Genomic DNA, 26,202 nt, shown 5'->3' with positions numbered 1-26,202 from the left:
GCTTAAAATATACCTTTTATTTTGTTCATAATTTCGTGGGGAAGGGCTAGACTTGGGATCTTCTGGCTGGGGTCTTTCATGCCTTGCTGTCATATTACGGTTGGGCTCATCTAAGTTCCAGGCATGTTTGGGTGGCCCAAGAGAGCTCACTCATGCAGCTGGCAGGTGACCCTTGTTACTAGCTGTGAGCTCGACCAGGGCAGTCAGCTAAGAGGACTCAGTTCCTCTCCACATGGGTTTCTCTGTGGGACTTCTTGGGTTTTCTAATAGCGTGGTAGCTGGATTCCAAGAAGGAACATCCTAAGAAGGAGTTCCCTCAAAGTGAGCAGTTAAGTTGTTGTTCAGTTGCTTAGTCATGTCTGATTCTTTGTGATTCCATGGCCTGCAGCATGTCAGGCTTCCCTGTCCTTCACTATCTTTTGCAGTTGGCTCAACCTCACGCCCATTGAGTTGGTGATGTCATCTAAGTGTCTCATCCTCTGTTACCCCTTCTCTTCCTGCCCTCAATCTTTTCCAGCATCAGGATCTTTTCATGAGTTGGCTCTTCATATCAGGTGGCCAAAGTATTGAAGCTTCAACTTCAGCATCAGTTCTTCCAATGAATATTCAGGGTTTATTTCCTTTAGGATTGACTGGTTTGGTCTCCTTGCAATCCAAGGGACTGTCAAGAGTCTTCTCTAGCACCACAGTTCGAAAGCATCAATTCTTTGGTGCTCAGCCTTCTTTATGGTCCAACTCTCACATCCATACATGACCACTGGAAAAACCATAGTTTTGATTATATGGACCTTTGTTGGCAAAGTGATGTCTCTGCTTTTTAATATGTTGTCAAGGTTTGTCATAGCTTTTCTTCCAAGGAACAAGCGTCTTTTAATTTCATGGCTGCGGTCACTGCCCATGGTGATTTTAGAGCCCAAGAAAAGAAAGTCTGTCACTGTTTCCATTGTTTCCCCATCGATTTGCCATGAACTGATGGGACTGGGTGCCATGATCTTACTTTTTTGAATGTTGAACAGGTAAAAGACCAGGAATAAAGCTACACACCTCCCAAGCCAGACTGAGCAGACTGAGAATATCATGACCATCACACTCTCTTGCTCAAGCAGGGCACTAAAGCCTGCCCAGGTACAGAGGAGGAGAATTAGGCTCTACTTGCGTTGAGAGGAATAGCAAAGAACTTGCAGCTGTCTTTAATCTACCACTGTGCATGTGTTTATGTATGTGAGTGCATGTGCACACATGTAATTAAGAGCAGATGTACCTGACTTAATTCAAAAGGTTTGAGTGTTTAGGGTCTTGTCAATTTGTGCTGTCTTCCCTCTCTGGGCAGACATTATTTAGATTCTGTTGGCTTATGTGAGTCAGAAATTGAAGAACACCAGGAGATAGACTGGTCAAAGGATTTTAGTTTATTCTCTACTACCTACCATGCTGGGTGTTATGATATTGCTTCTTCTCTGCCCCAAAGTGGGGTTCTTCAACCCTGAACATAATTAGAGCCCTGATCTGGGATTTCTCACCCCGAGAAGGCTGAAGGATGACACTGTTGGGCTGCAACCTGTGTCCGATTCTCTACATGTACGACCAGAAGCCTCTTCTTGGGAGAGATGAGTGCCTTGGCATGAGGGGAGAAGTAGAGCATGAGTATGTTGAACATTTTGCTTCTTTCAAGGCAGAAATTAAATGTCTGCAAGGACACCAGTCAACATTTCCTTTACCTTATTTAGAATGTGAGTGTGAAAGCTATTCTTTAAGATGGTGTGGGGAAGAACAAATGTGATTTCAAGAGATACTTGACACAGAAATTTTAATCAGCATTATTAGAAAATAAAAATAAACAAGTAAAAAGAAAATTTGAAACCAGAGATCCAAGGACCTTTAGATACTGTATACATCTCCTTCTTTTAGGCAGTTTCTTGGAGGGGAGCACAGACCTCTGGGAACCTTGCTTTATGTTGAAGGGTGTTGAGGCTATGTCCTTCCCACAAGAAGGAAATATCAGGATCCCAAACTCCTTGGGGCAAGTATTTCCACAGACCTCCTCAAATAGTTATGAAAGGCTTAATGTAACCTGACTTTTCATATATTCAGTTATTTAAGAATATACCATAAAAGCTTACTATTTAAGGCAATCTAAGTGCAAAATCCTTTGCAATATGGTATCCTTGGGTGAATTGAAAGATTATCAAGTACTTTAGTTTTATTTGAGGCATTTTTCTATGGATTTAATTGTATTAAGTAAACATTAATATATATATAAAATATGGATACATGTTAATAGAATTGTCAAACTGGTAGGGAACTTAGTGACAGTTCAGTTCAGTTCAGTTCAGTTCAGTTCAGTAGCTCAGTTGTGTCCGACTGTTTGCGACCCCATGAATCGCAGCACACCAGGCCTCCCTGTCCATCACCATCTCCCGGAGTTCACTCAGACTCATGTTCATCGAGTCCATGATGCCATCCAGCCATCTCATCCTTGGTCATCCCTCTCTTCTCCTGCCCCCAATCCCTCCCAGCATCAGAGTCTTTTCCAATGAGTCAACTCTTCTCATGAGGTGGCCAGAGTACTGGAGTTTCAGCTTCAGCATCATTCCCTCCAAAGAAATCCCAGGGTTGATCTCCTTCAGAATGGACTGGTTGGATCTCCTTGCAGACCAAGGGACTCTCAACAGTCTTCTCCAACACCACAGTTCAAAAGCATCAATTCTTCGGCGGTCAGCCTTCTTCACAGTCCAACTCTCACATCCATACATGACTACAGGAAAAACCATAGCCTTGACTAGATGGACCTTAGTCGGCAAAGTAATGTCTCTGCTTTTGAATATACTATCTAGGTTGGTCATAACTTTTCTTCCAAGGAGTAAGTGTCTTTTAATTTCATGGCTGCAGTCACCATCTGCGGTGATTCTGAAGCCCAAAAAAATAGAGTCTGACACTGTTTCCACTGTTTCCCCATCTATTTCCCATGAAGTGATGGGACCGGATGCAGATGAGCTAAAATAATGCAAGTGATCTATAAATTGTAGGTCGGGAAGATCCCCTGGAGAAGGAAATGGTAACCCACTCTAGTACTCTTGCCTAGAGAATCCCATGGACAGAGAAGCCTGGTAGGCTACAGTCCACGGGGTCGCAAAGAGTCGGACACGACTGAGCGACTTTACTTTCACTTTCACTTATGAACCACATTATTATCATTATCCAAACATATATGAACTTTTGTATCAAGGATAAGAATAGGATTTCAGTTTCCTTGTTTTCAAACCAGTGTTGCAAATTGTCTGCTAAAATTTATAAGAAACTGTTGCTTTATTTGCTATATTTTAGATAATTTGTGTCCTTCAAATAGGTTTACTTTTGAGAGACATACTTGAAGTCTAGGGAGTTCCTTTAAGCTGTGATGACTGTGATTCAAATGGCTTTTTACAAATGAGTAACAGTGAGGCCCTAACTACCAACCCAGACCTGTGGCAGGGCATCCTTGTCAGTGGTGGAAAACCAAGAGCTGATTTTTTTTTTAAAGTATTTTTCCAGCTGTATATTTTTCCCCATAAAAATTAAATTTCAATTAAAATAACAGCAGAGATTTTTTAATTTCCTGCAAGTGAGAAAAGGAACATAATAAAAATATATTAAAATAAGTTGATATCCTTTCTTGAATCTCAGTTTGTCAGTCTGTTTGACTCAGTCATGGCGCTTGTTTCTGGACTAATTAGAACTCACTTAGAATCTTCTCTTGGGACCCAAGTCATGTAGACCCTGACACTCTTTATGGCTTGCTAACTTGCTGTAACTAATTGGAGTTTCAGTCTAATTGAGCAGTTTTTCAAACTCTTTTCTGTCCTTACTCACCTAAGAAACACACTCATCGTCACAGTCCATTAGTATGAGGATCATTAGCACTATTTTAGGAGGCTGCATACTTTTCCAGGGTCTTCAGATCATAATTTGGGTAGGTGGAGTATCAGCAAGTATGAAGTGTGTAGGAGACTCAGGGTTTATTTTGGTACTTACCCCGCCCCCCCACACAGAATCACTACTTTTATAAGGTTACAAACTCCCAACTCCTATCTCCCAAAAGTGTGACCCTTCTGGACCTTTGGGTTCTAATTCTTCATCCATTCATCAATTGATGGACACTTCAGTCGCTCCCTACCTTGGTAATTGTAAATAATGCTGCTATGAACATTGGGTGTGTGTATATTCTCAACTTAGTATTTTGTGTGGCTTTTTAAAAGATATGCACTAAGGAATAGAATTGCTGGGTCATATGGTAGTTCTATTTTTAGTTTTCTGAGAAGTCTCCATACTATTCTCCACAGTGGCTGCACCAATTTGCATTCCCACCAGCAGTGTATGAGGGTTGCCTTTTCTTCACAAGGGAGGAAATTAAAAGAAAGAAAATTTGCTAAAACTTAAAGCAATTAGTTACTCCCTGATGAGACAGTAACACTTCTAGTGTGGCAGCCCAGTTGTCCCTATACACTCTGTTTCTAGAATATGGCCAAGTGTTTCAAATTAATAGGTTATAGAATAAGCTTAGTCTAACAGAACTGGTCAATTAGTATAGCTCAGTCAGTCTGGGAAAATAGAACAGGCTATTTTCTCTAAGGTAACATTATCATTTCCTAAAGGGGTACAGTATTACAAAAATATAAATCAACACAATAGATGCATTTTTAATAAAAATTTCGACTGTATATAATTGTTAAAATGAGTTTAGTTCTGAAGGTAAGAGTTTATGGTCATATTTTTAACAGGCAGTAGTAACCCATCAGAGTACATTGGTGAAATCCATTCAAATTCAGAAGAGTGGAAGCAGCATCCAGAGATTTTGGTATTTACTTTGGGGTGTTGGTTGATCTTAGGAACTCATCTCTTTAGAGTCATTAGTCGTTAGAGTGACAGACTGCTCTCGTTTATCCAGGACTGAGGAGTTTTCTGGGACACACGACTTGTAGCAATAAAACCTTAAAAGTCCAAGACAAACCAGAACAAGTTGGTCGCCTTACTAAGAAATCAGCTTTCAAGTTCTTAACGACTCCGTAGTCTGTTATCTGCACTGCCACAAATTTGCTGAGAATTAATGAAATTTTTCCTTGACTTCAATGCAGAAACCTATATTTTTACCTCGCTTTATTCCCCTAAGAAATTTGCCTCGTGGAATTAATATTCTTTGAGGAGACACAGGCATTTCTTACAAGAGAAGGCGACCTGAGTGCTTGCATATGTATTTTACCCTCCTGGTTGGGGCCGGGGAAGTTGAGCCGAGTAAGGAACAGCTGCCTACGGGGCCCTTAATCTAGAGCAGGGCTTTTTTCACTTGCTCTAATCGAATTACTTCTTTTTTCTCTTTACTTTATGGTCTGTTTTCCATGCAGATATTCTTGGAATGTCGAATTAAATAATTCATGATTTCCCAATTATTGGTTTAGGTATAGTTGCCATTTCTTGAATTGATTATACTTTCTGGAGGGAGCTTTCGGAGTGTCTTCACATGCGGAGCTTTAAAGATAAGAAGTTTGCCCATTAGAGGTACAGCCCAGCCAGAAGGGGTGGACTAGCGCAGCAGTTCTCTGTTGACCCTTGGGGGTCACCACGCTTTTACGCAACCCAGGGTTTCTGAACTATTCGTGTGCCCTTGGTCTCTTTAGCAGTCTCCTGAAGCCTGGATCCAATCTTAGAATAATATTCTTAATACATAAAAAAGAATAGGCTTATAAAAGAAAGCAGTTATGTCGATCCAGCTATCAAAATACTAAAAATTGAATTTGTGATAGAATAATATATATGCTTCTTTACTAGAACATTAAATAACACTATCTAGTTCTGTGCTAATTACTACCATAACGTCAATGTTGCCATTGTAGATATTCTTCAAAAAGGGCTGCCATAGATTCCTTCTCTCCTTGTAGACGTATTCTGTTCCTCACTGGGAGAAGTAGGGGCTCCCTCTCTTTCCTTTCTTTTTTTTGACCACTAGACATGATGCTCTGGGACTCTCAGGCCTGGGTCACAAGAACCTTTGCATAAGAAGACCATTTTGCCTGGATGGCTGTCTTGCTATCGAGATGCTCCCTTTTGGGGCAGAGTCCTCAGGCCATGGGACTTGAACCCTGTGGGCAGGCCATGTGTTTCACACTGGTTGGCAGGCTTGGATGTGCTCTGTTAGTAGCCGGCATCGATTTCCAGCCATGTAAGTGATCTTTCTTGGATGTCCAGGGCTTCTTTGGAGCCCAGTAATAAGGTCTTACTGGTAACTCTGAGGTTTTTTAAAAACTTTATTTGAAAACCCATTTAAAAAATCTCTTATTTTACACTTATGTGAATATTTCTCAGAATTTATTTTTTTGTATTCCGGAATGTTCCCTTAGAAGGGAGATTCCTATGTTTGAGTTATTAAGAGTCCACATAGGCCCTGAGGAGTTCGCTGCCTTCAGGCTGTCAAAGAGAGTGAGAGTGATTAAAGCTCTTCCTCAAAGTGACCATTATAAACTAATAAAATTAACAACTGCTGTAGAAAACATGCAGAAAGTTATGAAAGCATATACCATCAAGACTAGGACCAGAATGATATGATTCTACCTAGGTAAACCATATTGTAAGGCTAAAACAATCATTAGATATTACCTTTTACTAGTGGTAAGTTTACCTAGAATTTCTTAAATTGTTTCCTATGAAGTTAGCTGTTCATAAGCATCACACATCATGTCCATGGAATTCTCCAGGCAAGAATACTGGAGTGGGTTGCCATTTCCTACTCCAGGGAATCTTCCCAACCCAGGGATCAAACCCAAGTCTTCCACGTTACAGGCAGATTCTTTACTGTCTGAGCCACCAGTGAGGCCCATAAGAAGGATACCAACATCAAATGACTTGGGGAAATTTGGGACGAAACACAGAAAAATTATTTCTTGCATCTGATCTTTTTCAGAGCCCTTTATATGATAATATAGATTGTGTAATTTCAAGGAGGGGGTATAGCATGTACTGTTTCTCAAAGATATTTAACCCTGCAACTCTTTTATTCACAGAACAGCTCATGATGCCAGGAGTTAAGGGAAACCCTCTGAGTAGAAAGTATTCTCACAGTTAACATGACATTTGCAACAACTCCATGGGGTTAGGCATTAGTTGTATTAGATAAAGTTAGGTCTTCTGTGAGTAACAAAGAGCTGAAAGTAGGAGTTTCTATCTCTCTTATGTCTCTTTTGTCTATTCTGTGGCATCAAGGACTTGGACTCCACTTATTTTTTTGCTCCAATATGTGCTGTTTTTCCTTTCCCAAAGTTACTCTGTGGTCCAAGATGTTAGCTGGAGCTCCAGCCATTGCACCCACATTCTAGGCAGCAGACAGTATGAAGGATTCCACCTCGAAGTCACATGTGACACCTCTTCTTACATCTTGGCCAAAATTTGGCTGAATGGTCATAACTAACTGAAAAGGAGATGGCGAAATGTAGTTTTTTGGCTAGGTGACAATGTATTCAGCTAAAAACTGGAGTTCTTGTGACTAATGGAGAAGAAAAGAGATACTGGGAGACAACTGGTTGTCTCTGCCATAATTATCTCTCATTTTATGACTGAGGAAAATGGACTCCAACAGGGATGCCTGAGTCAGAGTTGAGAGACCATGGCAAGAGCGCAGATTCAAATATAGGCCTCCAGACTCCTTGAGTCTCTCTGCTGCTGCTGCTGCTGCTGCTAAGTCGCTTCAGTTGTGTCTCTGTGCGACCCCATACATGGTAGCCTACCAGGCTCCCCTGTCTCTGGGATTTTCCAGGCAAGAACACTGGAGTGGGTTGCCATTTCCTTCTCCTAGTTCATTACAAAAATCCCTACTTAAACATGTAGGAGGGATCAAAATAGAGCCTTTCAAAGGCTGTGATCTAAAGGGTCACCACCATAAAAGAAAGGAAGGGATATCTGTTTCTTAGAGGTAGATCCTCATGTTTGGAAATAAATAACACTTGATAAACAAAAACCTGTAAGTGGGATATGACTGGCCTTTGCTATGGGTGTATTATTAATGCATTATTGACCAAGGGGTTTTGGGGAAAACTAATGCCTGTGGCTGGCAATTTTTATTTTGGCTGACCAAAAATTAATTCTGTTATTTCAGTAACACTTTGAGGGTTATGGCACTCAGTTGTTATACCGGACATACCTGTAAAGTCTTCTAATTTTCATAAAATGTTGTCTTCAATTCACTCTTTTATGGAGGCAAAGCATTCTCTAGCACCATGTGAATTTTCACTTTCTGAATCAGAATCAATCATTAAGGTTTTTTTGTCTGTTTGTTGGTCTGATATTCACATAGTCTGAATCAGAACTATATTCTGAAGAACTATCATCTTCAGAGACACTAATATGTTTTGCTTGGACAACCACAGGCTTTTATCTACATAAAATTCATCAAAAAATTCTTTGCTAAAAATTTTGCAATGTGTCATTTTTGAAAATTTTATATTTTTGATATACACAAGGTTGGAACAAAACCCTAACAGAGCAAAATATGAATGATAAAGACAATCATAAGGTGTAGAATGAACTCTTGATCAATTTTAAGCCCTAACAACTTTGCAGGGTGATGCTAATTGTATCAGCTTCTAAAAACATATTGATATGTCTCTGGTCAGTGAAATTCTGGTAACAAAAGATCATTAATATGTCTCCAGTCAGTAATGTTTTAAGATCAGTATTCTGTTTGTCAGGCTGCCATGTGCTGCAGGACCTGCACTGTGTCTAATGGCTTGTCCTCTCTTTCCTGCGTTTATCACATCAGTGATGCTCTGTAAGCCCCGGATCCCATCTGAAGCCATCTGTTTGCTTCTCTTTATTTACATGATAACATCACCTGATGGCAAGTTAGTGTTTGGATGAAACAACACGGCTCTTACCTGGATTGAGCTGGGTTATTTTCTGGTTTAAGGACAGTGGGCTAACCCCTCTGCCTGCATTTTTCAGGCAGCAATAATGTTTGCACAGAGGTGACAAGCATGCTGCGCTGTGCCAGGACTGGCTGGGCTGTGTGCACAGGTGCAGATGGCAGGTGAGGCTCTGTTGTCTTCCGGCACATGATGAGCACCGACAGGAACCTCTCATCTTTGTGTTCCTGGGTCCATGATAGCTCTGGAACAGAGGAAATGTTGTCTGCACATGTGTTAATGAATGAACAGTGAGCTGGATGGAATGCTGATGAATCCCAGACCTTCTCTTCCATTCATATTGATGGCATCCTTGCTAGACTTGTAGGAATGATTTTTGTTGGCAAAGTGAGACAGATGCCTCAAGGTGATTCACCGAGGTGAATTGCTCGGTGGACATGGCTCTAACTCTGAATCGGAGCCTTGACATTGAAGCCAGGTCCCTTTCTCTCCTCTTTGCCCATCATAAGGTGGGAGGTGGTGTGTGCTCTTGAGAGATCTACAGGGGAATGTGTCTAGAGTAGGGTTTCCTCCCATAGGTTCTGGCATTTGGGATTCCAACCCTCTGCACTGTGGGAGTTTTTCTAACTAAAACCCTCTGAAAAATGGAAGTGAGCAGGATGTTATGAAGGCACAAATCTCCCCCACCCCACTCTTTTCCTATTCTTGTATAGTTGATTTAGAATGTTTCAGGTATACAGCAATGATATATATGTATATGATATATATATGATATATACATGATATATATATATCATATATATATCCTGCATCCTGTATACAGCATGAGCACTCTGTCCTGTCTGAATCTTTGCAACTCCATGAACTGTAGCTCCTCTGTCCATGGAATTTTCCAGGTAAGAATACTGGAGTGGGCTGCTATTTTCTACTCAGGGGCTCTTCCTGACCCAGAGATCAAACCTGTGTCTCTTGCATGTCCTGCATTGGCAGGTGGATTCTTTTACCATTGAGCCACCTGGGAAACCCATATATATAAACTCATATATATATATATTCTTTTTCAGATTCTTTTCCATTAGACATTATTACAAGATATTGAATAAAGTTCTCAGTGCTATAAGTAGATCTTTGTTGTTTATCTATTTTATATGTAGTAATGGCACCCCACTCCAGTACTCTTGCCTGGAAAATCCCTTGGATGGAGGAGCCCGGTAGGCTGCAGTCCATGGGGTCGCTAAGAGTCGGACATGACTGAGCGACTTCACTTTAACTTTTCCCTTTCATGCATTGGAAAAGGAAATGGCAACCCACTCCAGTGTTCTTGCCTGGAGAATCCCAGGGACGGGGGAGCCTGGTGGGCTGCTGTCTGTGGGGTCGCACAGAGTCAGACATGACTGAAGTGACTTAGCAGCAGCAGCAGCAGTGTGTACCTATTACTCCCTCCCTCTTTCCCCTTTGGTAACCATAAGCTTGCATTCTATGTATGTGAGTCTATTTCTGGTTTGAAAATAAGTTCATTTGTATCATTTTATTTTTTTTAGTATAAATTTATTTATTTTAATTGGTGGTTAATTACTTTACAATATTGTATTGGTTTTGCCATACATCAACATGAATCTGCCATTCCACATACAAGTGATATCATATGATATTTGTCTTTGTCTGACTTACTTCACTTAGTATGACAATCTATAGGTCTGTCCATGTAGCTGCAGATGGCATTATTTCATTCTTTTTTTATGGCTTAAACATGTACCATATTTTCTTTATCCATTCATCTGTTGATAGACATTTAGGCTGCTTCCACATCTTATAAATAGGATTTACGCTTAGCAATGCTACCTCTAGCAAGGAAATACACACATGCACCTCTGATGTAGAGTGGTTCTCAGATTGCTGACTCTTACATCCTTTTGGGGGACAGCCAGAAAATTAGCTCCTAGAGGTACAGACCTGTCTTTGAGAACCCAGTGTTGTGGGGATATGAGAGTAGAGGCTTCCCTGGTAGCCCCCAGGACCCCCTCTCACTCCTTAGGTGAAATATCCTGCCTGCGGCCCTCTGACTTTGCCCAGGTTGCTTTCATTGTGCAGTGAGGGGGACCAAGCACTGGCGTCATCATTTGTGTTATCCTTATGCTCATAATGACCACGAGTTGCTGAGGGAAGGGTGTCAGTTGCTCTCATCAAGTCATGATCTGTTGCCTTAATCTTTTATCAGCTACACAGAAATTACTTAGGCTTGATTGTGCTATAAATCACCATCCTTGTTTTCTTCTTGTCTTTGTTTTTCTTCATTTAGTTGGTTTGCTTTAATGAATCGCACTGACATCTCTCTACATGCGTGCACATGAGAGTATCCAGGAGGTCGGTCTAGGTATTTGTTAGCTGCCTAATGCAGTGGCTTCTGAATGGGATGTGAAAGATAATCCATCAAAGAGCACATAGAACATATTAGAACATTTATTCTATTTTTTTATCCTCTTTTGAAAGTTTTTTGTGTGTATGTGTTATTATGCAGATAATATTTATTACATTAGTATTCAGTTCAGTTCAGTCGCTCAGTCATGTCTGACTTTGTGACCCCATGGGCTGCAACATGCCAGGCTTCCCTGTCCATCACCAACTCCCAGAGCTTGCTCAAACCCATATCCATCGAGTCTGTGATGCCATCCAACCATCTCGTCCTCTGTCATTTCCTTCTCCTCCTTCCTTCAGTCTTTCCCAGCATCAGGGTCTTTTCCAAAGAGTCAGTTCTTCACACTAGGTGGCCAAAGTATTGGAGTTTCAGCTTTAGCATCAGTGCTTCCAATGAATATCCAGGACTGATTTCCTTTAGGATGGACTGGTTGGATCTCCTTGCAGTCCAAGGGACTCTCAAGAGTCTTCTCCAACACCACAGTTCAAAAGCATCAGTTCTTCGGTGCTCAGCTTTCTTTACAGTCCAATTCTCACATCTGTACATGACTACTGAAAAAACCATAGCATTGACTAGATGGACCTTTGTTGGCCAGGTAATGTTTGCACTTTTTAATATGCTGTCTAGTTTAGTCATAGCTTTTCTTTCAAGGAACAAGTGTCTTAATTTCACTGCAGTCAACATCTGCAGTGATTTTGGAGCCCCCCAAAATAAAATCTCTCACTGTTTTCATTGTTTCCCCATCTATTTGCCGTGAAGTGATGGGACCAGATGCCATGATCTTAGTTTTCTGAATGTTGAGTTTTAAAGTCAACTTTTTCACTCTCCTCTTTCACTTTCATCAAGAGGTTCTTTAATTCCTCTTAGCTCATGCATGGCTGCCAACAATCTGGGGATGACCAATGCCAGCCTTGTCCTTTTCAAGTGTGTTTCATCTATAATTCCCCACCCCATTCAAGATGGAAGCCCATGTGAAAAGCAGTTTCCTGTGAAAAAAAATACTAACATACAGAATCCAGCGGAAGTGTGGGTCGGCAGTGGCTTGCTCCAGGGTTGGGGGGCACTGAGTGTGGCAGTGTGTGCAAGGAACATTTTGAAGGAGGTCACCATTATCTTCATTACCTCCAGGGTAGTTTGGCCTCAGGTCAAACAACAGGGAGGGAACACAGCCCAGCCCATCAACAGAAAATTGGATTAAAGATTTACAGAGCATGGCCCCGCCCATCAGAACAAGACCCAGTTTCCCCCTCAGTCAATCTCTCCCATCAGGAAGCTTCCATAAGCCTCTTATCCTTCTCCATCAGAGGGCAGACAGAATGAAAACTACACTCACAGAAAACTAACCAAACTCATCACATGGACCACAGCCTTGTCTAACTCAATGAAACTTTGAACCATGCTGTGTAGGGCCACCCAAGACAGAGGGGTCATAGTGGAGAGTTCTGACAAAATGTGGTCCACTGGAGAAGGGAATGGCAAACCACTTCAGTATTCTTGCCTTGAGAACCTCATGAACAGCGTGAAAAGGCAAAAACATAGGAAACATTAGTACTACATGTACATAATTTATCAATAAATTGATAAGTAAATAAATACTATTGAGAATACATAATTAAAATTTTGCTCATATAAAGAAGGACTACTTGGCATTTATTTGAATTTTAATACCATGTTACTGTTTACTGACTATACTAAGAGTCCTCATTATTTGTACTGTGCTGTGTATGGGACACGTATGACACTGTCACTCTATATGTATATTGTTTTAGCAATTAAATGACAAAATATAAAATTGGAATTTTCACTTCAGAACCAATTTGATTTTGAAAATAGGTTAGCCTTATGAAAAATTGAAACACCTAGTCATCGAAAGCAGCAATTTTCAGTTTTCTGAAGGCCTGGCCATAGGTATAGAATACTGTAGATTATTCCAGGGGCTCCCCAAAGCCTTCACATTAAATCTCCATGTCGTTAGTTTGGATCACAGGGTCCTTTATGATTTGGCCTCCTTGCCTACTTGTTCCCAGTGTGTCCTGCCACCCAATCATATGCATCTACTTACTGTTCTTGGATGAAGTCAGCTCTTTCTCCCCTTAGCTCATTTACACTTCCTGTTCTGGCTGCCTGGAACTTCCCCCCTCTCCATCCCACTTCTCCGCCTCACCCTCTTTCCCACCCTAAGACTCTGCCAGTTGTTCGTCTCTGTCTTTGAACACTCCACAGAGCGTTACCTCGTCCAGAAAGTGTTCCTGAATCCCATTTGATGTAATTCTCTTTCGTCTGTGCTCCTGCAACACCTTGGGCCTATTTTCATCATATACTCTTCTTTGGTGATTACTATTTATGTTTATGTTCCCTTGAGGACAGAGGCCATATCTTATTCGACTTGTACCGATGAGAAGCACATGATGTGGCCTGGAGCCGATGCTCCATAAACGCTAGAGTGAGTGACAGGGCGTGAGATGCAGGTACTGCCTAGTCGGTTTCTGCTGAAGTTTCTAGGGGGTTTGAAGCTGAAGGGAGAGCTGCATGTCAGTCCGAGAATCTTGGCACACAAGGGGGAATAGAGGGTGGTGCCAAGAACTTTAGCAACTAACTGGACGGTGTGGACCTTGTCAGGGAGCCCTGGTAGTCTGCCGCAGTACCCAGCGTGGGACTCTTTCCGCGCCAGGATTTATTCAGTTTCCTTGGGCTGGAAGCTTACTCTCTGTGAGTCCTGCTTCCCACAGCTAAGAAGATTCTCTGTGCAGGAGAGCGCGGGCTCATTCCTTGTGCTAATGGAGTTCTCTGAACTCTTGTGTTCCCAGTGGGTGCTCTCATTTCTCTTCTCCCCTGGGGAGCCGGTGGCCTTCATTCAAGCTCCTCTTCTGCACAGCTTGCCTCCTCCCCGCACCTTCCACCTGAGCCGCTGATGGGCCTCCCGTGGATCAGCACCTGAGGACCTGCTGGGCCCGGTGTGGCTTGCCGAGCTGGAGCTCAGAGCTCTCTGGGGGTTTACTGTCTCCCCAGCCCTCAGGCCTCCCGCGGCTTAGCATCTAGGCGGTTGACACACCTCCTGTGGTGTCAGCTAGGGAGCAGCTTGAGCATCTTCTGTTTGCTGGGAAATCATTTCAGAGGTTACCTTTTCTCATTTGCATAGTGTGAATGCACCTGGTTTTGTTTCTTTTCTTTTCTTTGGTGAAACTATAAAAGGAAGAGGGTATATAAGAAAATGTCAACACTTGCTTATAGCTGTGACATTGGCTACACCAAAGGGGCCCAAGTTTTGCCGTTTGGCAACTAGTTTAGGCCTTTATCGTAACGCTGGTGAGGAAATCATTGTAACTGGGGAAATAGGAGTTAGGAGTAGATCCAGTGTCTTTCCGTATCCTGGTGTATGTAGCAATACTTGGTGTGTATTTAATGATATCTTACGAGTCTGAATGAATTAAAAAGGCTTCCCACTCATTTTAAATTATCTTATTCATCTGGAAGTGCCACTTCAGAGGAGGCTTTCGGTAGAGCAAGCTGGCCCTGCAGTTCAGGTAGAAAGGGAAGGAAACAGTTAAAGGGTTTTAAACTGTTAACGAGGGCTTTTCCATTTTTCTGGGAAAGCAGCAGTTTGTATGGAAATCACAGCTTTTATACATTAAGTATGGTTATGAGTCTCTTCTCTAAAGCTGTGTGAGAAATGTGGACTTTTTTCCCCAAGGGAACTAGGGACCAAAGGAGAACTAGGACCAAAGGGGCATGTAGTTTCATGCCAAGGTTTTCCAGGTAACAAAGAAAAGAGAGAGAGACTGGTCGGTACTCAGAAAACAGAGGATTTTATTGATAGAGTTTTGCCATACCATGCTTACCTCAGGGCTTCCCTGATAACTCAGTTGGTAAAGAATCCGCCTGCAATGCAGGAGACCCCAGTTCGATTCCTGAGTTAGGAGGAGCTGCTGGAGAAGGGATGGGCTACCCACTCCAGTATTCTTGGGCTTCCCTGGTGGGTCAACTGGTAAAGAATCTGCCTGCAATGTGGGAGACCTGGGTTTGATCCCTGGGTTGGGAAGATCCCCTGGAGAAGGGAAAGGCTACCCACTCCAGTATTCTGTCCTGGAGAATTAGCCACATTCAGAGAGGACAACTTTAATGCCAGGTTTTAGAAATTCTCCTATTTCAGTTTCTCTTCTTTTCCCATCCTAATTCCACCATAGCCCATCACAGGCAAACCCAAATCACATAACATAGTAAGAACCATCATAGCACCTCAGTGCCAAGTGCTGGCCCTACCTTTACTAGGTCCCAGATTACTTGAATAATAGTAATCAGAGATGCTGAGTTAAAACCAGAAGGTCATAAAATATCATCAGCAAAAATAATGCAGGAAATAGAGATATTCAAATTTAATTTTTTGAGCCCCCAAAGGAATACATTATGTAAATATAAGGGGATACAAACACATAACACATCAAAGATATTTAGATCCTTCATTTGGTAATAGTAACAGTAATTATAATATTGTGTTAATAATAGTGCTACTGGTAAAAACACCCTCATTTGTATAATAAGATAATAAAATGAGTTCAGTATTTTTATGTGCCAGTTAGCCAGTTATTGTGTTAATATTATTTTATCTTACTAGAACTTCACATTCTACGCATAAGGAAACCAAGGTTGAGATAGAGGTTCTTAACCTTTAGCATGCATGAGATCAACTGAGATGATTATAAAATACTAATGATTGCCATTTTGAGCCAATTAGCATGAAAATATGTCTTAAGTATTCATATGGACTTTAAAAAATTAATAATACCTGGGAGATAACATATCTGTAAAAAGAACATCTACTGCATTCTTTTAAATGACTACATACTATTCCTTAGAAGAAATGTAACATGATTTATTGAACTACTATGTTACTGATGAACTCAAGTTTTTTTCCCCCAATTTTTACAAGCAGTATTTAGCAAAATTACTCATACCTTATTTTATGAGTGGGCAAATTTCTCTGAGCTAGTTGATTTCCAGAGTGGAGTCCATAGCCCACATACCCTTGAAATCACTCAGGCACACTCACTGATTTTCAGTCTTTTGAAGGTATGGAGCTTTCCCTCACTTCATACTTTTCATATGTACTACTTTCTCTGTCTAGAGCACTCTATCCCCAGGATATTTTGCAATTTTCTTTCTTAGCACTATTTTGTGCCTATGTAGTTATTTGTGTGATTATGTTTAGATGTCCATTTCCTCCGCAAAAACTTAAGTTGCTTGAGATCAAGGCCTTTGTCTCTTTGGCTCACCAAATAATGAAGTGACAGGCATAGAGCAAACACTCAAAAATATATATCAGGTGTAAAAAAACAAATGATAGCTAAACCTTTTATGCCTGGTAAGTGCAGGCACTGTAATACTTTTATGGTATTCCACCTAATTAGGTAGTATTCCACCTAACCCTTACTGTTGCCTCCATGAAGTATTATTTCTCTTATTTTGCATGTGGGGAACAGAAAATCAGAGAAATCTAAGCAATTTTCCTAAGGAATGGTTTATTTGGGATTCAAAGTCAGGTCTCTGAATTCTAATTAGGTGACCATTACATTGTACCTGTTAGCTTCTTGGACTAATAGTAATAGACGGATTAGACAGTGTTCTTGTCCTACATTAGTTCTTTATAGAGGCTTTATTGGGACTTATTTTGGAAGCACAAAGCATTAAATAGATATAATTTGTTAGAATTTACCAAGAAATTCTTAAAGGCTTTGGGAGTTTTTAAAATATATTACAATGGAAAATATGGAAATGTTGAGAACAATGAACACCTCTAAAGAAGACTGAGTGCGGAATTGATGCTTTTGAACTGTGGTGCTGGAGAAGATTTTTGAGAGTCCCTTAGACTGCAAGAGCTCAAACCAGTCAATCCTAAAGGAAATCAACCCTGAATATTTGTTGAAAGGACTGATGCTGAAACTGAAGCTCCAGTACTTTGGCCACCTGATGCAAAGAGCTGATTCATTGGAAAAAACCCTGATCCTGGGAAAGACTGAGGGCAGGAAGAGAAGGGGGCGACAGAGGATGAGATGGTTGGATGGTATCACCAACTCAACGGGCATGAGTTTGAGAAGACTCTGGGAGATATGAAGGACAGGGAAGCCTGATATGCTGCAGTACATAGGGTTGCAAAGAGTCGGACACGACTTAGCAACTGAACAACAACAACACAAACACTGTTTGAATTTAGGAATGAGAATATAGACTAGTTTGCTCAGAAGTTATAAATTCAGTTATAACACGTTAAAATGTAGAATAGAGATTGTTTACTTAATATTTACTAGTCAAGTACTATATTCTAAGTTTTCTTTTAAGCATCAGTTATGTATTTGTTAAGTAATACATATGGTTTTAAAAACAAATAGAGTATAAACATTTTATTTTTAAGGAATTTAGTGATGTTTTGGAGAGTTCCCTTCCCCCTGCCAGTTAGAAGAAATAATTGAAAGCTTGAGAAAAGATAATCAATAATATTAAAGAAAAATAAAGAATCTCATAGTTTTATGGATTCATTGCTCTTTCTAGTGTAAAGCCGAGACAAAAAGGGAAGATTTATTTTCTATAAAGAGCTCATGGGGGAAATAAACTCATTGAATATAATGTTTGCTACATGCCTAAACAGCCTCATTCAGGAGTGAATCACTTATTTCATAGAGCATCATGTTTTTTTTTTCTTCAGGATTAAATTATGAAAACATATTTATTTACTAGAAGTTGGTTTCGTTATTTTTCTTAGGGAAACAAATCAAAACAAAAGCCCACATAGGAAAATAAATTTGGTGCCTCATTTGGCTTTAACACTAACTGCTGCATATATTAATAAAAACTTAATAATTGAGTTACCTGAGATTTACAAGTTTATGCCTCTTCACATATGAATGCATCATTCACTACAAGAGTTGGAGAGGAATTTAATCACAAAACTTCAGGTTAATATAGATTCATTAATGATATATTGAGGTCAATAGAGTTATGTGTATAAAGCCAAACTCTAGTTTAAAACCTGACCTCACATTTATCAAAAACCCTTCACTTTTAGGTCTTCTGGGGATTGCAAGGCCTAGGTTTTTGCTGTTGTTGTCTTGTTTGCTTGTCTTTTTGAGTCTTGAGTCCTCTGAGCTATCAGAACCCCATGGACCTTGTTTCAAATAGTAACACCAGTGACCACGGGCATGCAGATACCCCTGAGATCCTGTTTTCATTGTTTTGGATTAATACCCAGAAGTGGGATTGTTGGATTATGTGGTGGGTCTAGTTTTAAATTTTGAGGAACTGCCATACTGTTTTCCGTAGTGACTATACCAATTTACATTCCTACCAGCTGTGTACTAGAGTCCCCTCTTCTCCAATTTCTTGGTGGTGGTGATTTAGTTGCTAAGTTGTGTCTGACTCTTGTGACCCCATGGACTATAGCCTGCCGGGCTCCTCTGTCCATGGGATTCCCCAGGCAAGAATACTGGAGTGGGTTGCCATTTCCTTCTCTAATTTCTTACCAACACTTTTTTATCTTTTTTTTTTTTCCTTGTTAAAACCCATGCTAAATTGTGAGGTGATATCTTGTAGTTCTGATTTACATTTCCCTCATGATTAGTGATGTTGAGCACATTTTCTTTCTCTTTATTTATAATTAAAAAAAATTATTTATTTTTGGCTCTGCTGAGTCTTTGTTGCTGGGCTTTTCTCTAGCTGTGGTGCACGAGCTTCTCATTGTGGTAGCTTCTCCTGTGGAGCACGGACTCTAGGGCACGCGGGCTTCAGTAGTCGTGGGGCCGGGGCTCAGTAGTTGCAGCTCCTGGCTCTAGAGCACAGGCTCAGCAGTTGTGGTGCACGGGCTTGGTTGCTTTGTGGCAAGTGGGATTTTCCTGGACCAGGGATAGAACCCATGTCTCTTGCATTAGAAAGCGGATTCTTCACTACTGAGCCACCAGGAAAGCCCTGCATATTTTCATGTATCTATTGTCTGTCTTTTTTTTTCGGGTGAAATGTCTACTCAGTTCCTTTGCCCATCTTTTAATTTAGTGGTTGCTGGACGAGAAAGATGGGAAAATGAAGAGATACTAGTTAAAGGGTACGAGGTACAGTTATGCACAATGAATAAATCCTAGAGAACTGCTGTACAACCAAATGCCTATAGTAAGCAGTACTGTGTTCTATACTTAAAATTTGCTAGGAGAGGAGATCTTATGTTGTGTTCTTATTTCAAACTAAGAATTAATTAAAAGGCTTAATTAATTAAATAGTTAAAAGAAACTTTTGGAGAGAATGGATAGGTTTATGGCCTAGATTGTAGTGATGTTACATGGGTATATGTGTGTGTGCATGCTCAGCAGCTTAGTTGTGTCCAACTCTGTGACTCCATAAACTGTAGTGGGCCAGGCTTCTCCATCCATGGGATTCTCCAGGCAAGAATACTGGAGTGGGTTTTCATTTCCTTCTCCAGGGACATGAATATATGTGCATCTCTAAGCTCATTAAGTTTTATACATGAAATATATACAGCTTTTGAATGTCAATTATACATCAATTTTTTAAAATATTAAGTTGTCTTTTAAAAAGGCAATACCAAATTGGCTGCTCTGAATTCTTTGAAGCCTAATGGAGAGAATGGAGGCATAACAGCATCTCAAGATTAAAAAAACAAAACAAAATAAAACAAAGAAAGCCTGGAATGAGAAAAGGCGCAGATTCTTTTCTATTTCTGTAAAAACAGCAGTACCTTCTGGTATTTCCCTTTCAGAATTCGGGCTTTAGAGGACTGATCTGATACAGTTGGTAATTTTACTTAAAGACCTTCCTATTAAATAGATTCAAACTATTTTTGAAGAACAGATGGTATAGACTAGAGGAAGAGATAAACACTGTATGTTAAACATTTTATTGATCAATTAAAATATCATAATTTAAAATGTTGATTCTACTGTGGGAATTATGCATGTCTGTCTGTGATGGAGAAAGACACTGAGATGGTGTATGTAGGGAGTGGGATGGGAATTTATTGTCCAAAGTTGAAATTGGACTCTTCCCATGAGGTGAGAATGAAATGAGCAGCCTCCCACCACCCCCGCCCCCCACCCCATTCCAAACACACACACACACACACCAGACAGGCAGATGGCTCTTCTTCAAGGTGTAAGGAAGCTGCTTTCAGTCTTGAATCATGTGCCTCAGGGTGCTTTGTAAACTGCCTATTTTTAAGATCAGTTTGAAAAAAATGATAGAGTAGAATAAAGAAACCACCTGTGTGGATTTGAAGAAAAAGTCAAGCTATAACGTTAGCAGCTCTTTGCAAAGAATATAGTTATAGAAAAACTGCATCCTTATCTTCTAGTACTTCTTTGTTCTGCTTTTTCTATAAAAGCGTGAATTCTTGATAAATAAATATCAGCATCTCTGTAAATTAGACTATTTGACATGAATTTTCATTAATGTTAACCTTTCATTCCTATGAATTACTTATGTGTAACAATTTCCATTCCATTATAAACATACTTTTGTTGGATGTTTTCATAATTGTGAGAGATAGACTATTTGGGTAAATCGTGAGATTCACCAAAAGCTAACCAACTATAAAGGAGATAAAACATCACCAATCATTGTGTACATATGTATATCTAAGTATCTGTTAGGTAGGTAGAACAGGGAAAGAGTCCAAAATGGCGGTGGCTACAAGACAAGGAAGGGAAAAGCCCGCGAAAATGAAACAAAAGAAGGTCCGAGGACCAGAGTGAGGACCTCAGGTAAAACAAACAACACTCCTGGCTGGCCCAGTTTACATAGGACAGGCCCAGGGAGAGATAAACATATAAATAGAGGAGCCAGAGCCAGCTCTCTCTCTCTCTCCCGCGTGCTGGGGCGCTCTTCTCCTCGTGTCTTTGGATCGACGTGCCCTCACGCCTCGAAGATGGATTTTCCTGCTATCTTCTAAATAAAATAGAGCTGTAACACTGATTTGTCTAAGAGCTATAACATGGTCTATTCGAGACCTGAGAGCTATAACACGGTCTATCCAAGACCTGAGAGCTGTGACATGCTGAGGGGGCTTTAATGTCCATCACTCCAAATCTTTGTTGTGACGAGACAAAGAATCGAGGAACATACACTTGCGTGACATCTCTAAAATGGTTACTTTAGAGACAGAAACATTCTTTTCTTTTTCAAAAAGGAAGATTGGGTCATTTAATAGTGATTGAAATGGTATTGAAACTTAGTTTTCCATTGGTTCACATATTTATGAGAAAGTATTGGAGCTAAGGCTGAATATAGAAATAAGTGTGTTAATTATGGTAGGTGCAGGAAAATAGCAATCCTGCAAAGAGCCTTGTATGTTCTGCTCTGCCCTGGTGTGCCATGACTTTCCCCTTGATGTCAGAGCCATGCCAAAGTTGGTGTAGGCTGTGTTCCTGACAACAGCAGGGTTGTAGTGGAAAATGTCTTCACCACCCAAGTTATGGGCCTGATACAATGAATTCCACACAAGCAGTGGGTCTGCCTGCCCCCAGTTGTGCCCCATTTTATTCTCAGCATCTGTGTCCTTTGCCCTTGGTCTTTTTCTACAGGATTTAGATGAATGTCAGACCCTTGAAATGCTACACAATGGTGACCTTGATTCTCTGACTTTGCTGGGGGAAAAATAGAGTTTAAATCTAGAGTTGGAATTATATGCAATGCTATGGTAGTCAGGTCATTCCTGATACAAAAGAAGACTTCCCCTGCCATTAGAGATATCTGTCTTTTGATTTGGCTCAAGCTTTCTGGTCTTAAGGGTAGCTATGCATTTGCAGAAGATGAACACTTTTTTTTTTTTTTTTTGTAATTGCCTTGCCTTTGATACATGGGGAAAGTTGGGTAATTCTTTCTTAGTATTAATTTTCCAGATACTATTTATAAAGATTTATCCTTCTTGTTGTCAAAATACAACCCTTTTATGGGTGAAAAACCCCAAGGACTGCTTGGGGAAAAAATACTAGAATAAAGATGGTGGGATGGTTAGTGTTTGATGGATGAACAAGTAGAAAGAGGGTGTAATTCGGAACCAAGAGGCACTACCCCATGGCTGGTCCTGAGCTCCTTTGGGGGCAAAGCAATCTTTAATTACATCTGGTACTCATTAATTCTTTTTGGAGTCTCTTTCCAGATCTGTTCCCCCATCAGCCTCCCATTGAGCAACAGAAATTCCAGATGGTTCCCTCCATATGCCAGTGCTCATTCTCTTAAGCAGGATAGATTGGTCACTGGCAGAGCAGGATGCGGGAGCGCTGGCCAAGTCAAGCCAAGGCGAAAGCACTGGGCTACCGTTACATTAGAGGTGACCCATCATTCGCGTTTCTAAACGCGTTATATGTGTAACTGCTTCTGAATGTTTTCTCTGAAACACCTTGAGTAATTTCCTGGAAAGCATGGTACTTCTAGACAACGTGGCATATTGACCCTACCTGTCTACACCTGGAGCAGAGAGAGATCCTCTAGAAGCTGTCATTATAGCTGAGAGTCATTTTGGACCTGATCTGCTCTGGAGCCTACTTTAGGATGATTTTTTTTTTGGTCTGCATCAATTGCAATGCCAACTGTCATGTCTGTGATTGTAATGCAAAGAGAATTAGTTGATATTAAGTCTTTATAAGTCATAGCTTTATTTCATCTTTGCAGAATTTTTGTTGTAATAGGCACATGGACAGACTTTCCATTTTGAAGTTTTGAGAATGAAGATGAGGTCAATCTCCATATAATAAAAAATATGTTGTTTCAAGTATATTGCCTTGTGTTTATTTATCTGTCTTCATCCGATGATGGGAAACATGTCTGACTCATCTTTGAATTCTCACCACCCAGCAAGATGTGGTACATACTGAGGAAGGAAAGGAAGAAGGAAAAAAGTGTGACTAGATGGATCCAGGAAATTTCAAAGTGAAGTTGGCACTGAAAGAAGTAAAAATAGTGTTTTACTCTTGTCTTCATCTTATTCTTTGCTGCTAATGGCTGTTGGATTTTACATGTACGTGTGTGTGTGCACACGCACACTCTTTGCTGTTATTTTTTGAGCACCTACCAAAGTCTGGGTATTCTATGTGCTCAGCAACTCAATGTGACAGTGACAGGTATAGTCTGTGTTGTCATAGAGCTTGTAATAGTTAGGCTAACTGTGCTTTGTGGGCAACTTATTGGTTTATTTGCAATTTAAGACAATTAGGAAAAATGTCTTCTAAGGGGAAATGTGGTAAAGACCAAAGGGAAGATTTTAAATTCGATGTAATTGTCACATTTTAACTGAAAGGTATATTCAAAACAAAACATTTATTGAAGAAGTTAAGTTAACTTTGTACAATCAGGTTCAATAGTCAAACGTTGGTAGAAGGGGCCACAGACTGGAATAGATAAAGGTTATTTGTGTCGAACTCTTATATTTAAATGTGTTTGCTTGAAGTAATTTCTGTCTTGCTTTTGAAGTCACATTAAAGTTATGAACTTACAAAATGTATGTGAAACCTATAACATTCTCTAGCTATTTCACTCTTTGGTTTGAATGTGAAATACATATTTATTTTCATCTGTTTAGTCTGATTATTCATTTTACATCAGTCACTGATAAACTCTGGAAATTTAAGGTGTGTAGGGAACTCAGCGTACCTGAGCAACATTTATGGCACAGCTTTATCTTTGATGTCATTAGAAGCACTAGGGATTTCTCAAAAGGGGTGTTGTCTTCTCCTAAGGAATAACAGTGGGAGAGAAAGACATAATTATGTTGAGGATCAGCCCAGTGACAGCTCCTTCCTTATAAGCAATAATCATGTGTGTAATTATCATAAATTTTTTAAATGCTGTGTGTTATAAGAAGGTCCAGGGTATCACTAAAGAGTGAAAGAGAGAGATTTCCATGGAGGCGTGGTGGATCCAGTGTGGAGACTCAATAGCAGACCTAAAACCCTGTTGCTTCAGATGGATGAGTATATGGTGTGGATGCTGGTGGATCATCCGTACATCCTGAGAACCAGCATTCTGCGTGAGGAGAGGGAGAAGGTGTGTCCAGGAGAATTTAGGGATCAGGTCTAGAGATGTCACGCTTCAGCTCTGCATACATTTTCTTGACTACCCTGAGTCACATGGCTTCATTTAACTGCAGAGGAGGGTGGAAAAAGTAGACTATGAACCCAGGAATAAAAGGGAAGTGGTTGGTTTACAACCCTGCAGTGTCTGCCATAGGAAGATGCAGTGGTCTTATCCCTTGGACAGAAGGCAGGGACCAGAGAAGATAACTCCTGAGAAGTTAATTTGGGGGACAGGGCCTTAAGAGCAACGGGATGCATTGTTTTCTGGGGTCAGATGTGAGATTATGTTTAAAAATTCCTTAAATATGAAACAGAAACAGACTCATAGCCGTAGCAAATAGACATGTAGTTACCACGGGGGAGAGGAGGCAAGGGAGGGAAAGATTGGGAGTTTGGGATTGACAGATGCAAACTACTATATATATATAGTGGATAAACAACAAGGCCCTGTTGTATAATATAAGGGACTAGGACTATATTCAATATCTTCTAATAACCTGTGATGGGAAAGAATATGAAAAATCATAGATATATACGCCTAACTGAATTACTTTGCTGTATACCAGAATCTAACACAAGGCTGTAAATCAACTATATTTCAATGAAATAAATTTCAGAAAGTCCCTTCAAAATTGTTGCATGTGTCAGTGATCATGGTATTAAGATGTAAGCAGAAACACTTATTTGATATCTTCAATTTGGGTTGAATTACTACTGAACTTCAGAAAGTAACACTTACTACTTTGGCACACATGAAGCACTTGTTGTTTTAAAAGAGAATTTTTATTCATGTATTACTCTATTGTCACTTTCAAGCAAAAACCAATGTTTTTTTCTCCTGAAATTATATGGAAACTACTTTTAGAAAGGTGAGATAAAGAATAATGGTTTCAAGTTGCCTCATGAACTCTGTGAGTTCATCCAGCTAATGAAAACAATACAATTAATGAATATATTAAATGCTTATTTGAGCATGTAACAGGCACTTAGTTTTCTTGGTGGGACTAGGGGATTGAGAGTGTTTTACTAATACTTTTCAGCACTTTATGTCTATTGATTCATTTAATCTTAACAAACATCCTATGAATGAAGAGATATTTTTATTATCATTCTCATTTTATAGATTAGAAAATTGAGGCACTGAGGAGTAAATAGTTGGTCTAGGCAGCTAGTCAGTAGCAGCTTATTCACAGCAGAGAGTCTGACTTTAGAGGTCAAGGTCAAGTGTGCTTGTCTACCTTTCAAACACCAGAGCCTAGGGAGGGGCAGGGACAAAGGGTGTGGAGTTTATCTGGACATCTGCATTAAAGCAGGCTTGGGGCAGGGTTAGAGTCATCAGCAATGCCTTTGGCCATGCCCCTTGGTTTGCAAAGCAGTGGAAGAACGCATTCATTCTTTTCTTTTCCTCTGCCTCTTCAGGAAAGCCTAGCCTTTGCAAACACTTTGTTTTTCCACTTCCTGCCCCTGACCTGGCCCAAGCAGCAATGCAAGCAGCTCCTGAGCTGCCTGGAGAAGAACCCGGTATAAGTCACTGGAGGAGAAGAGGCAATTCTTGTCTTGCTTACATGTCTGAGCAATTTCTTTTCCTTCTGCAGACAGGACTGTCCTTGTGGATACTGATCTTCCGCCCCTCAGAGGCCTCTACGTGATGGGGACTCTAGAATTCCCTGTGGACAGAAGCAACATTCTAAGCGTGGCCTGCATGCTCATTGCTGGTGGGGAGCTGAGAGTTGGTGAGTCAAGGGCAGCAGGACTGGGAGCAGAGAGAGATCTTGGGAAAGGATAGTGTCTCTAGCAGGTTGCTTAAGGGGGTCTGGGGAAGGCTGAGGCAAGGAGG

The 26,202-nt window shown here is 40.5% G+C and overlaps 1 protein-coding gene across 1 annotated transcript in view; it reads left to right on the top strand.

Annotated features, from left to right (window-relative positions):
- PKHD1 (PKHD1 ciliary IPT domain containing fibrocystin/polyductin) overlaps window positions 1–26,202 on the top strand; it is a 445,700-nt gene that overhangs the window by 253,422 nt on the left and 166,076 nt on the right. The window contains exon 52 of the mRNA XM_068960604.1: window positions 25,961–26,098. Coding sequence (XP_068816705.1) covers window positions 25,961–26,098 — 138 coding nt within the window. The remainder of the gene's footprint in view (window positions 1–25,960; window positions 26,099–26,202) is intronic.

The sequence above is a fragment of the Capricornis sumatraensis genome, chromosome 22, assembly GCF_032405125.1.
Source record: "Capricornis sumatraensis isolate serow.1 chromosome 22, serow.2, whole genome shotgun sequence".
Classification (NCBI taxonomy): domain Eukaryota; kingdom Metazoa; phylum Chordata; class Mammalia; order Artiodactyla; family Bovidae; genus Capricornis; species Capricornis sumatraensis.
This window is presented reverse-complemented; position numbering and strand designations above follow the sequence as displayed.